The sequence below is a fragment of the Salmo salar genome, chromosome 06 (genome assembly GCF_965601325.2).
Source record: "Salmo salar chromosome 06, fSalSal1, whole genome shotgun sequence".
Lineage (NCBI taxonomy): Eukaryota > Metazoa > Chordata > Actinopteri > Salmoniformes > Salmonidae > Salmo > Salmo salar.
In genome coordinates, this window is record NC_138296.1 from 67789041 (window position 1) to 67802684 (window position 13644).

General features: G+C 47.4%; 1 protein-coding gene across 7 annotated transcripts in view; it reads left to right on the top strand.

Annotated features, from left to right (window-relative positions):
* The window catches only part of LOC106607820 (adhesion G-protein coupled receptor G6), a 59684-nt gene that overhangs the window by 27110 nt on the left and 18930 nt on the right, over nucleotides 1-13644 (top strand). For 5 of the 7 annotated variants that reach the window (XM_082976884.1, XM_082976881.1, XM_082976883.1 and 2 more), the window contains 3 exons: nucleotides 1804-1872; nucleotides 5100-5165; nucleotides 6147-6215. The exons of the other annotated variants lie outside the window; for them this stretch is intronic. In XM_082976884.1, the coding sequence (XP_082833010.1) occupies nucleotides 1804-1872; nucleotides 5100-5165; nucleotides 6147-6215 (204 nt within the window). The remainder of the gene's footprint in view (nucleotides 1-1803; nucleotides 1873-5099; nucleotides 5166-6146; nucleotides 6216-13644) is intronic. 7 annotated transcript variants of the gene reach the window in all.

The following is a 13644-nucleotide window of genomic DNA, read 5'->3' on the forward strand; positions in this document are numbered from 1 at the left end:
TCCCGGATAAACTTCTCTGCGTCCAAAACTGAGGAGAGCCAAATCTTCTCACCGGAAGGCGGGGTAATTCTGAGTCTAGCAGGGAAGAGCAAGGCTGGGCAAAGATGGAGTTTGTAGAGTTTGGGCAAGACATCTCTGTAGCCGGCATGATGCTTTGCCACATCGGGTGCATAATCCTCAGAGACATGGAAGGGATGTCCTTTATGTAACAGGTTACCCCTCATTCGAGCCTCGCGCAGGATAAGATCCTTGGTCTTGAAACTGTGACAACAGATGATTACTGGGCGAGGACGTTGGCTCGGTCCAGGCACTGGGACAAGAGCGCGATGTGCAGTCCAGCTAGGGATCCGAAGCCAAAACATCCGACCCCATTGCATCCCACAATAGCTTGGCGAAGAAGTCGGTGGGGCGAGAGCCAGCCTCCACCCCTTCTGCCAGACCTACAACGCGAAGGTTATGACGTCTGGATCGGCACCTCTACACTGACCACTTTCACAGAAAGCCTCTGCACACTATCCTGCAAGGACGTGCATAGCTTCTCTAACTCGTCGATCCTACCAGCATTGAATTCAGAAGCTTTCTCAAGGTCCACAATACTCTGGCCCTGCGAAGCAACTGTTCGAATAGTGCTCTCAATTTTGGTGTCCAGTTCAGCAATAGTAGCCTTAAAATCCTCAGCTATAGCAACATGTAGTTCGCCCAGAGCCCGGGTAAGTTCTGTAAGTGTCACGTTGTTACCTGTGCCATCCGCCATGTCTGTCTCGTTGTTTGGTGGGGAGGAGGCCTCCGATGAGGATTTATTGTCCTTTGGTCGCTTATTACTCGGCATATTCACATAGAAAGTCACAATATTGTATTAGAAAGAGTCGTTTGTTGTAAAAAGTGCCGTGAAGTAGGTTAAGTTAGATTGTTTCGCAAAAAAGTTGCAGGAGCCAATCTCACAAACATCCGTTCACTCCAACCTGCTAGCTCCGCCCTGTGTACGTTCATCTCTAGCCGACAGAACACGTCTCCTTCCAGCTGCGTGGTCCCATGGTGTTTATACTTCCGTACTATTGTTTGTACAGATGAACGTGGTACCTTCAGGCATTTGGAAATTGTTCCCAAGGATGAACCAGACTTGTGTTGGTCTACAATGTCTTGGCTGATTTCTTTTGATTTTCCCATGATGACAAGCAAAGAGGCACTGAGTTGGAAGGTAGGCCTTGAAATACATCCACAGGTACAAATTATGTCAATAAGCATATCAGAAGCTTCTAAAGCCGTGACATCATTTTCTGGAATTTTCCAAGCTGTTTAAATGCACAGTCAACTTAGTGTATGTAAACTTCTGACTCACTGAAATTCTGATACAGTGAATTATAAGTGAAATAATCTGTCTGTAAACAATTGTTGGAAAAATTACTAGTGTCATGCACAATGTAGATGTCCTAACCGACTTGCCAAAACTATAGTTTGTTAACAAGAAATTTGTCGAGTGGTTAAAAAATGAGTTTTATTGACTCCAACCTAAGTGTACGTAAACGTCCGACTTCAACTGTATTTGGCAGAGAAATAGATTTCATCTCTTCATCTGGTGATCCTATCCTGGTAGAATCCATATTATTACAACTTTTAAAGCTTTTAATCGCTTTTAAATCTACTGCATTACACGACTCCACAAGATTTCTCTGCATATTTGTATTCATATTCCTCATGCTACACTTGTATTCATTGCCTCATCAGTCATCTTGCATTTGTGTCATCTCACTTTACACCCATTTAATCCATATGTAACCTTTCTCCATCCTTCCCTGCAACCAGCAACATTAACTTCCACCAGCTCATCCATTGTCACCACTAACATGATTGCTACTAATTCAACAACCCACGGTAAGCATCCATCCCTCATCCCCATTGTTTGTAATGAGCACATGTTATTTTCAGCCTGTCTTGTTATTGTGAAGGTAAACCAATACTATCTACTCCACACAGAGTGCAGCTGATGGGTGTTTTAATCAATATGGAAAATGGCCACTCTAACTGATTGAGGGGATATTGACAGGTGGCACATTGAACTAGAGATATTTCAGTCTTATCCAAAAATGGTCTCAGTGATTGCTCTCATGGCTCCCTCTAAAAAAACGCACAGCCAATTCCAGTCTATTAAACCCATATAATACTGACTCCACTGTTGGCGGCATGGAGGTGCATTCACTTAAACTTCGACCTAACCTAAGAAAATGAGTTAATAAAACGTATTTGTGATTTGATTAACCCCGCCAGAAGCACATCTGCAACACTTGATTCGTTTCTAAAATATAGTTCATTTCCCAGCCCAAATAAAATAAAGATTTATGAAAATCAGCCACCAGTTTTAGCATGTGGGATTCCATACTGTGGGAAGCCTCGTAATAAGACATGTTTGATGAAAAAATGAAGAAGAGTTGTTTGATGAGTTAATTGGCCGTTTGGTGGTGCTGGCCATACAGCAGGTTAACACCATGTGTCACAAGTGTCGAAGAGATGAGACCAAGGCGCAGCGGGTACCGGAATACTCATACTTTAATTTATTATTTAAAGTGAGCAACGGGAAAAACAAGAAACAGAACGACAGCTAACAGATTTGCAGGCTAGACAAACAGCAGTGCAAATACAACTACCCACAAAACCCCAAACCAAACACACACCTATATATAGGACTCTCAATCAGAGGCAACTAGAAACACCTGCCTCCAATTGAGAGTCCAACACCCAAACCTAAACATAGAAAAACTAAACTAGACAGAACGTAGAAATACATACAAAACACAAACCCTCTGCCACATCCTGACCAAAACTAATACAATTACTCCCTCTGCTGGTCAGGACGTGACAGTACCCCCCCCTAAAGGTGCACACCCCGAATGCACCTAAAAGAAAAGACAAAAACCCCCAAACAACAAAAAATATCCCCTTAAACTAAAGGGAGGGAAGGGAGGGTGGCTGCCGTCAACGACGGCACTGTGCTACACCCCTCCCCAACCCACTGTGCTACACCCCTCCACGTCCCGCACCTATATCAGGTGCGGGACGTGGACCCCGCTCCACCCTCGGCGTCGCCCACTTAGGTGGCGGCCCTGGCCGCATCGGAGGACTGGTGGGCGACCCTGACTTCGCCTGGCTGGCGGGCGGCGATGGCTGCGCCCTGCTGGCGGGTGTCCCTTGCTGCGCCCGGCTGGCGGATGACCCTGGCTGCGCCCGGCTGGCGGGCGGCGATGGCTGCGCCCGGCTGGTGGGCCACTCTGGCAGATCCGGCACGGCGGGCCGCTCTGGCAGATCCGGCACGGCGGGCCGCTCTGGCAGATCCGGCACGGCGGGCCGCTCTGGCAGATCCGGCACGGCGGGCCGCTCTGGCAGATCCGGAACGGCGGGCCGCTCTGGCAGCTCCGGGCAGACGGGCCGCTCTGGCAGCTCCGGGCAGACGGGCCGCTCTGGCAGCTCCGGGCAGACGGGCCGCTCTGGCAGCTCAGGGCAGACGGGCCGCTCTGGCAGCTCCGGGCAGACGGGCGGCTCTGGCAGCTCCGGGCAGACGGGCGGCTCTGGCAGCTCCGGGCAGACGGGCGGCTCTGGCAGCTCCTGACAGGCGGGCGGCTCTGGCGGCTCCTGACTGGCGGGCGGCTCTGGCATCTCCTGACAGGCGGGCGGCTCTGGCGGCTCCTGACTGGCGGGCGGCTCCTGACTGGCGGGCGGCTCTGACGGCTCCTGACTGGCGGGCGGCTCTGACGGCTCCTGACTGGCGGGTGGCTCTGGCGGCTCTTGACTGGCGGGCGGCTCTGGCGGCTCCTGACTGGTGGGTGGCTCTGGCGGCACCAGACTGGCGAGGCTGGGCTGTCGCACTAGATGCCTGATGCGTGGGGCTGGTACAGGATGTGCCAGTCTGGGCACACGCACCTTAGGGCTAGTGCGGGGAGCGGGAACAGGCCGAGTCAGACTGGGCTGACGCACCTCAAGGCTCGTGCGTGTAGCAGGAAACACTGGACCGTAGAGGCGCACTGGCGGTCTTGAGCGCAGGACTGGCATCACCCCTACTGGCTGGATGCCCACTTTCCCCTGGCACATGCGGGGCGCTGGTACTGCGCGTACTGGCCTGAAAATGCTCGGTCTCGCCACCGTACCCATCACCCCAAAGCACGGGACCTGTCCAGTTCGTCTCTGCCTAAACAGGGTACGGGGAGCTGGCCTGGGGCTCCATCCTCGCCCCGCCAAACTGCCCTTGTGCCCCCCCCAAAACGTTTTATTGGGGCTGCCTCTCGGGCTCCTTTACCAGCCGTGTTCCCCGGTCCTCGCCAGATTTCCTCCGCTGCTTGGTCCTGTTGTGGTGGGTAGTTCTGTCACAAGTGTCGAAGAGATGAGACCAAGGCGCAGCGGGTACCGGAATACTCATACTTTAATTTATTATTTAAAGTGAGTAACGGGAAAAACAAGAAACAGAACGACAGCTAACAGATTTGCAGGCTAGACAAACAGCAGTGCAAATACAACTACCCACAAAAACCCAAACCAAACACACACCTATATATAGGACTCTCAATCAGAGGCAACTAGAAACACCTGCCTCCAATTGAGAATCCAACACCCAAACCTAAACATAGAAAAACTAAACTAGACAGAACGTAGAAATACATACAAAACACAAACCCTCTGCCACGTCCTGACCAAAACTAATACAATTACTCCCTCTGCTGGTCAGGACGTGACACCATGCCTCTGATACTGTACTAGCTAATAGTTTTGCGGCAGAAGACGTTTGATCTCCATCTCTCTCATATCTGACCCTTCCTTGAAGTAAAGCAAACAAGGTCCTGGGGTTTCCATTTGAAGTTTGGAGCCACTATTGGCATGGCATCAATTGTATGAAGGAACAACATTGATTTAACTCACTGTAGCTAAGCCCCTATCCAAAACGGAGTACACTGGTTCATTTGACAGTCAAATGTGTAACTGTCCTGATAGTTGATCAGATGTGGATGCTTCATGGCCAATTCATAACTCCATGATCTCAACCTCTGCTCTCAATACTTCACCCTCCTTTACTCATCTCATCTCATACTGTGTCTGCTGTACATCCTTATCACTAGCTCTCTCTGCTACCACTTCATCTGCCACCACTACTAGCATGCCTCTAACTACCAGCTCATCAACTGGTAAGGTGCCATCTTTAGTTCGCAACATTATTTCCCCTCATTATTTAACCACTGTGTTATTATACCCTCTTTTTGCTGACTTGTGCTGTAAATGTCACCTGTTCAAACCACTACCACGACCACTACTGCAGCTACAACTAATGTGCCGACATTACCCAGCACAACCACTTGTAAGGTATCTCTAGCAATGGATCTGATCTCAGTTGATGACAATTTGATCTGATTATCGTTATAGTGCAAATATCCTTTTTCTGAATGCTTCAATTTGATACCTTCATATATGTCTACGTAGTTTAGTCAGATCACATGACATTTGGCAGTCACTGCATTGTCATTTACCTTCAGGAGAAAAGGTAGAGATGAGAGATCTTGCCAGTGATGTAGTGTGTACACTGGAAACATACTCTCTGTACCCTGATCTCCTAGTTATGGGACCCTCCACACCTTGTCATTTGCCATAAAGCTTCCAAATTCAACTGAAGAACCATGAGAAGTAGACCTTCCATTCCGTGGGGAGAGAGAGAGGCGGGAAGGGAGGGAATGGGGTCTGTAAACAATTGTTGGAAAAATTACTAGTGTCATGCACAAAGTAGATGTCCTAACCGACTTGCCAAAACTAGTTTGTTAACAAGAAATTTGTTGAGTTGTTGAAAAATGAGTTTTAATGACTACAACCTAAGTGTATGTAAACTTCCGACTTCAACTGTATTTGACAGAGAAATAGATTTCATCTCTTCATCTGGTGATCCTATCCTGGTAGAATCCACATTATACTGAATATTATTACAACTTTTAAAGCTTTTAATCGCTTTTCAATCTACTGCATTACGCGACTCCACAAGATTTCTCTGCATATTTGTATTCATATTCCTCATGCTACGCTTGTATTCATTGCCTCATCAGTCATCTTGCATTTGTGTCATCTCACTTTACACCCATTTAATCCATATGTAACCTTTCTCCATCCTTCCCTGCAACCAGCAACATTAACTTCCACCAGCTCATCCATTGTCACCACTAACATGATTGCTACTAATTCAACAACCCACGGTAAGCATCCATCCCTCATCCCCATTGTTTGTAATGAGCACATGTTATTTTCAGCCTGTCTTGTTATTGTGAAGGTAAACCAATACTATCTACTCCACACAGAGTGCAGCTGATGGGTGTTTTAATCAATATGGAAAATGGCCACTCTAACTGATTGAGGGGATATTGACAGGTGGCCCATTGAACTAGAGATATTTCAGTCTTATCCAAAAATGGTCTCAGTGATTGCTCTCATGGCTCCCTCTAAAAAAAACGCACAGCCAATTCCAGTCTATTAAACCCATATAATACTGACTCCACTGTTGGCGGCATGGAGGTGCATTCACTTAAACTTCGACCTAACCTAAGAAAATGAGTTAATAAAACGTATTTGTGATTTGATTAACCCCGCCAGAGGCACATCTGCAACACTTGATTCATTTCTAAAATATAGTTAATTTCCCAGCCCAAATAAAATAAAGATTTATGAAAATCAGCCACCAGTTTTAGCATGTGGGATTCCATACTGTGGGAAGCCTCGTAATAAGACATGTTTGATGAAAAAATGAAGAAGAGTTGTTTGATGAGTTAATTGGCCGTTTGGTGGTTTGCTGGCCATACAGCAGGTTAACACCATGCCTCTGATACTGTACTAGCTAATAGTTTTGCGGCAGAAGACGTTTGATCTCCATCTCTCTCATATCTGACTCTTCCTTGAAGTAAAGCAAACAAGGTCCTGGGGTTTCCATTTCAAGTTTGGAGCCACTATTGGCATGGCATCAATTGTATGAAGGAACAACGTTGATTTAACTCACTGTAGCTAAGCCCCTATCCAAAACGGAGTACACTGGTTCATTTGACAGTCAAATGTGTAACTGTCCTGATAGTTGATCAGATGTGGATGCTTCATGGCCAATTCATAACTCCATGATCTCAACCTCTTGCTCTCAATACTTCACCTTCCTTTACTCATCTCATCTCATACTGTGTCTGCTGTACATCCTTATCACCAGCTCTCTCTGCTACCACTTCATCTGCCACCACTACTAGCATGCCTCTAACTACCAGCTCATCAACTGGTAAGGTGCCATCTTTAGTTCGCAACATTATTTCCCCTCATTATTTAACCACTGTGTTATTATACCCTCTTTTTGCTGACTTGTGCTGTAAATGTCACCAGTTCAAACCACTACCACGACCACTACTGCAGCTACAACTAATGTGCCGACATTACCCAGCACAACCACTGGTAAGGTATCTCTAGCAATGGATCTGATCTCAGTTGATGACAATTTGATCTGATTATCGTTATAGTGCAAATATCTTTTTTCTGAATGCTTCAATTTGCTACCTTCATATATGTCTACGTAATTTAGTCAGATCACATGACATTTGGCAGTCACTGCATTGTCATTTACCTTCAGGAGAAAAGGTAGAGATGAGAGATCTTGCCAGTGATGTTGTTTGTTGTTTATTCCATTTGCGTCTTATAATTAAAAATTGCATGGCAACGTATTGACCCATATAAACCCCATGCATACTCTAGAGCATTGCTTATTGTTTGTGTGTGTTCATTTCACTCTTTCAAACCATTTAGTTCACATTTGCTGTCCTTGTCACCAGTTACTCAAACCATTATCCCATCTGCAGCAGCCGCTACTAACACAACTCTATTCTACAGCACAACCAATGGTAAGATGTGTTTTTGTTTTTCTCTTGTTTTGTACTCATGGAAAAATCTGCTTGTGGCATTTTTCTTTATGTGTGGGGAATGGGTTTGAAAGCGGTTCCATCCTTGACCAACTTGGAACTTTCCAGATGGATTAGGCTGAGAAGCAATTGTCATGGCTTCTCAATGGGAGTATGGTATGTTTGCTCATGTAGCTCGCTTTAAACAATGGACTCAGTAGTGAATGCTGTCTAAGTGGTTCTTGATAAGGCTTCTATTTTTGAAAACCCCTATAGTAGCCACCTATTGTAGCCCTGTATCATGTGTTTTGCCGTAATTGCCTTCTATTTTTTTTGTAACCATTTTGCACCCCCCATGTTCTACCAGCACTGACAGCTTCTGCTACAACCATTGTTTCAAACCCAGCTACAACTAACTTGCCTACCACTAACAACACAGCGCGTGGTAAGACACCCCACTTTTCTCTTTTGCCTTTTATTGACTAAGGAATGACTTGGGAGAATTCAATATTTTTTTACTTCTTCACTTTTTTCTCAAATGTGTTATTCTTCTTTTTGAATAAAATGTTCTGTCCCTTTTCTCTTGCTAACAGTAACGACTACTCCCCCATTATCCCCTACTACTAACACCCCAGCTAATATCACTACTACCCCGGGTAAGACACACCTGCTGTCTTTGTTCAGTACAATTTGCATATGTCACTGTAACTTTCAAACACATTGGGCAAACAGATCTCAAAGTGTAGGACATGGAGAGTCCATTTTTCAAAGTTTTGCATCTATGATACAACTATAGAATTACTAAAATAACCAAGGTAGGCTACACGATAAAAGGGTTTAGTAAGTGTTTAAAGGTTCACAACTTTCAACTTCATATTCATCATCTCCAGCACCACCCCAACATCAACATATGTGAAAATGGTGCATTTCTATGTTTAGTAGGAAAAAAGATAGAGGAAGATAACTGTTTCCAATGACATCATCAACCGACCGTGGTGGAAAAAGTACCAGTTTTCTTTATTCAAGTAAAAGTAAAGATTCCTTAAAAGAAAATGTCTCAAGTAAAAGTCTAAAAGTATTTGGTTTTAAATTGACTTTTACTATCAAAAGTAAATGTGTAAATCATTTTTAATTCCTTATATTAAGCAAACCAGACGACACAATTTTCTTGTTTTTTTAATTTACGGATAGCCAGGGGCACAGTTTGTGTTTGGTGAGTATGCCAGATCAGAGGCAGTCGGGATGACCAGGGATGTTTGCTTGATAAGTGCGTGAATTAGACAATTTTCCTGTCCTGATAAGCATTCAAAATGTAACGAGTACTTTTGGGTGTCAGGGAAAATGTAAGGAGTAAAAAGTACATCATTTTCTTTAGGAATGTAGTAGAGTAAAAATATAAATAGTAAAGTACAGATACCCCAAAAAACGACTTAAGTAGTACTTTCAAGTATTTTTACTTAAGTACTTTACACCACTGTCAACCAATTAGTAGGCAATTCCTACTCGTAATTGGTTAAAATCGCATGATGCACACCAGTGATGTAATTGGAAACAGTTATCTTCCTCTATCCTTCTTCCAACAAAACATAGAAGTGAACCATTTTCACATATGTTGACGTTGGGGTGGTGCTGGAGATGATGAATATGAAGCTGAACATTTTTTAAATGTCGCTTTACGTATTTCAGAAAGGCTTATGAGTAGTTACTGTACACATCTTCAAAAAAGAACTGTGATTAATCACACATATTATCTTCCACTTTTTCAGTAGTTGAAGTTTTTACATTATTGTTGGTTCCTTCTACTGGCATGTCTTCTAACGTTGCAAAAATTCTGCTCAGCTGGGTAAGACGTACACATGGGAAATCTCGAGATGCTCTCCTTGCTGACTTAGTTGTATTGTCACTCTTGCTAACAGTGTCTAATGCCACTACTACCCCACCGTCCTCGACTAACATGTCTCCTACTGTCATGTCCACTAACATCATTAAGCTGGGTAAGACACACACTCTCACTAAGCTTGTCCTTGTCTTGTTTGTAATGAGACTCTGCAGCTTCCTGTTCTCTCTCTCAGCCTGCTTCCACCTGTCTGCTTCCCTCTCACTCCCACTCTATCCTATTCTCAGCCAAGATGATGTTAACAATATCAGGGAAGGCCTAGTTGACTGCTGTAAATATAGGTGATCCAAATACTGTATTCTTCCATGCAGTCTGCCTAATGCCTATGGAATAGGACCATAGGCTACTATTTTGTATTTGTTTATTCAGCTATAGTATAAGCTAGAAGACCCTGTTTCCAAAATCGTCTGTATTTAAAATATGTAACCTGCTTTGACCCCTCCGTTTTTATATTGACTGGACTGAGGCGCCACAGAGAAGGAGAGAGCGGTGTATCTGTGGTCTGTGCTCCGGCTCACCCCCCGTCCAGTGACCCCCTCCACCACCACCACCCCCCACACCAGGCCTCACGTCCTGCCTGGCCCCCGCAGCTCTAAAACCTCCCTGGGCTACATCTCCACCCCACTCATCTGGCCCGTGAGGAAGAAACCTGAGGCCTCTGTTACCCGCCTCCCAGTCAGACCCATCCTCTATCTAACCAAGCCTCATCCTGTACCAGCAACAATTATGTCCCTCAGGCCCAAGTTGACTACAACAACAACAGCGCCCGTGGCCAGGAAAACGCATGCTGTATCCAGGGCCGTGACCAGTCCCCAGGGGTCGTTCCCATGGCGACCGGTGGATGTTGGGAACAGTAGCGATGCGGAGGACGTGGAGTCATTCCCAGCAGCTGCGTCAGCATCACTCAGCAACCGTAAGAAGAATCAGCCCATGGCTCCCCCCCACTGGATCCCATTGAGTCCCAGCAGAGAGAACAGCAACAGCAGCACTGTGAACTGGACTGAGCCCCTGGAGGAGTACACATCAGGCTCTGAGCCATTCATTTACGACCTGGACCTAGGGGATGACCCCTTTAGCCTTTTCCAATATGATTCGTCCTACTCCCTGGATGAAGGCCTGGCTCTGGCCGCCTCTGGCCCACAGAACCTTTCCCACGCTGGGACTGGAGTCAGTACTGAGGGCCCAGGCTGTGTGACTGTGAGCGACCCTGTTACCGCCATGGGAGGAGGGGAACATTTACACAATCAATCGGAGCCCAGTTTGCCCCAGGAGGCGTTGGCAGGAGGCGCGCTGGCAGAGGCTGGGAGAGAGGCTAGGACTGGGGAGCAGGGTGTGGTGGTGGCAGCACACAGCAGCTGGGCTCAAATCCATCCTTTCAGCACGACTCTGGAGAGGACAGGTGTGCAAATGGATCAGGCCCGGCCCGGCAGCAGCTTCAGTGAGCAAACAGCAGAGAGAACCACTCAGTCCCTCTCAAACATCGCCACACAGTCTCCCTCATTATTAACAGTAGCCAAGCTCTGTTTCTCTGAGAGGGTCGGGATTACCACTGACAATGACCCCACAATGGAGGTCTCTATACCTAAAGACTACACACCCACACCCAGTCCCAGTCCCATATCCATACCTACCACGTCTGCTATGCCAAATAGCCTATGGACAGCCGTGATCACAGAGATACCGGCCCCTAACTCCCTCCCCACCACTCCAACCATACCTCTCCCTACCTCTCCCCATCCTGCCTTCTCCCCCTCTTCCGTTCACAGTATGGAACAAGGTGATGTTAGTCATTCAGGACACGTCAGGCCAGCTGCCACTGAGACAGAGACATCGCTCCCTTCCATGGAGATTCAAAGACACGTATTAATGCGGGAGGGTACAAGGCCCAGTCCACTGTCTCTGTCAGTCCCTACTGATGCCGCTACAGCTCTGACACCCGTCCTTGAGAAAACATACCTCTCTTCCTCTGGCAAACACCACAGTGACCTGGTTTTACCCTCTTTGAGGAATCAATTAAGTTCCTTCTTGACTAACTCTCATCCTGTGGACGGTATGGTTCCCAGTGAGAGTATTGCCTCTGAGTCAGGTAGCCAGAGTGAGGGGATCAGTTTATATTCACCTCTGGCTCTGGAGCCATCGTCGTATATGAGCAGTGTGTCAGACAGTGTGTTGGGCAGCTTAGAGGGGCAGGAGGGCTTTAATCCACTCAGTTCTAACCTGAGAGGTTTTTCACATACATCCCATCTATCTGTCACTCCTATCACAGAGCAACTACACCACCAGGCCCTCCTCCCAGCCACCGTGACGGACGAATGGACTTTCTCTCAGTCCTCACCTCCTAATACAATCTCCCCAAGCAGACAGGAGTGGAGGGATGCATTGCGCACCACGTTCAGCTTGGTCTCTCTCAGCTCTGACCTCCTGTCTGAGACAGACTTGCCAGAGCAGCTTAATATCACCACGGTTACTGAATGGGAAAGTGCAGATGGGATGGAGAGACACTCGGCTCGACAGGAAGGAGAAAAAGTCCACATGTCACCCATAAGTGGCTCGTCCTCCTCTCCATCGCTGATCTCGCTCTTCCGCCCCAGCACGCAGAGCGAGCCATCTGTAGCCCAGCTTGGACACCATGGGACCTCACACATCAATGATGATGGATCTGAATATCTCTCCCAGACCAGCCTCCACCTCTACTCCCTGCTAGCCCCCTCTCGTGCTCTGACTCTGCCAACGCCACTCATCAGCAGCACAGCATCAGAATATGGCAGTGTTGTTACCCATGAACCCCAGCGGCATGCTTACATGCATGAATTAGGCTGGAAACGGCCGGTCAGTGGTCTTGGCAGTGTGATTCACACAGACACACACACCCCAGTGTCTGAGCCCCTCTCTACCATGACCTCCAGGGCAGACCAGCTCATGTCAGACGCTTCTGAAGCCCTCTTATTCCACAGACCGATGACAACAAACCCTCCTCGTATTAGAGAGGAGAGGCTGCTCCCCACCCCTACCCCCACTCCCCTTCCCACCCATATCCCCCCTCTGAGTGGGACATTGTCTGCCGGAGCAGCCAACATGGCTGATTCGGGAGCTGGCGCCTCACTGCCCACCCGATCAACGGCTGCATTCCAACAATCCTCCACACTCATTGGCAGCCAATCAAAGCCCACTCAGCCTGCTGGAACTGACGGAACACTGGCCTGGCATGGAGAGAGCAGAGAGAGCACAGTATCACTCGCTGCCCCAGACACACAGCTCACTGCTGCTGCCTTCAGTAACCCCACCATTAGTGCTGCAATTATACAGCCCACCGCTGTTACCAGAAATATCCTCCCCTCTTCTGCCTCAAACATACAACTCACCACTGCCAACAAACAGCCAACTGTTTTCCCAAATATCCAGTCCACCTATACCTCCAACAGCCAGCCTCCTATGGCCCTAAACACTTACCTTGCTGGGGCTGGCCCTTTATCAGTCCCCTGGAGGGCCAACCACAGTGAGGACACACAGGGTGGTAAACATGGACCGGCCCTCATCGATCACACACCCTCTATTGCTGCAAGCACGTCAGTAAGCAGTATGGTCCCTGGCAACAATGTGACTGTGAATCAGAACACCAACACAGACCGAGAGACCGAGACACAGACAACTTCCAATCCACTAGCCGTCATTGGCATGGATGAGCAGTCTTTTGTAGCCACAAAGGGCCCCTACTTGCCTCTTACCACTCCACATAGAGGGGTGAATGCAGGCAGTGGCACAGTGTCCACCACACATGCCACCCCACAGACCTCAGCGGGCACCGCGGGCACCCCTGTTATTGCCCCATGCCAATGTAAAGCTCGCTTTCATTTATCATGTCTG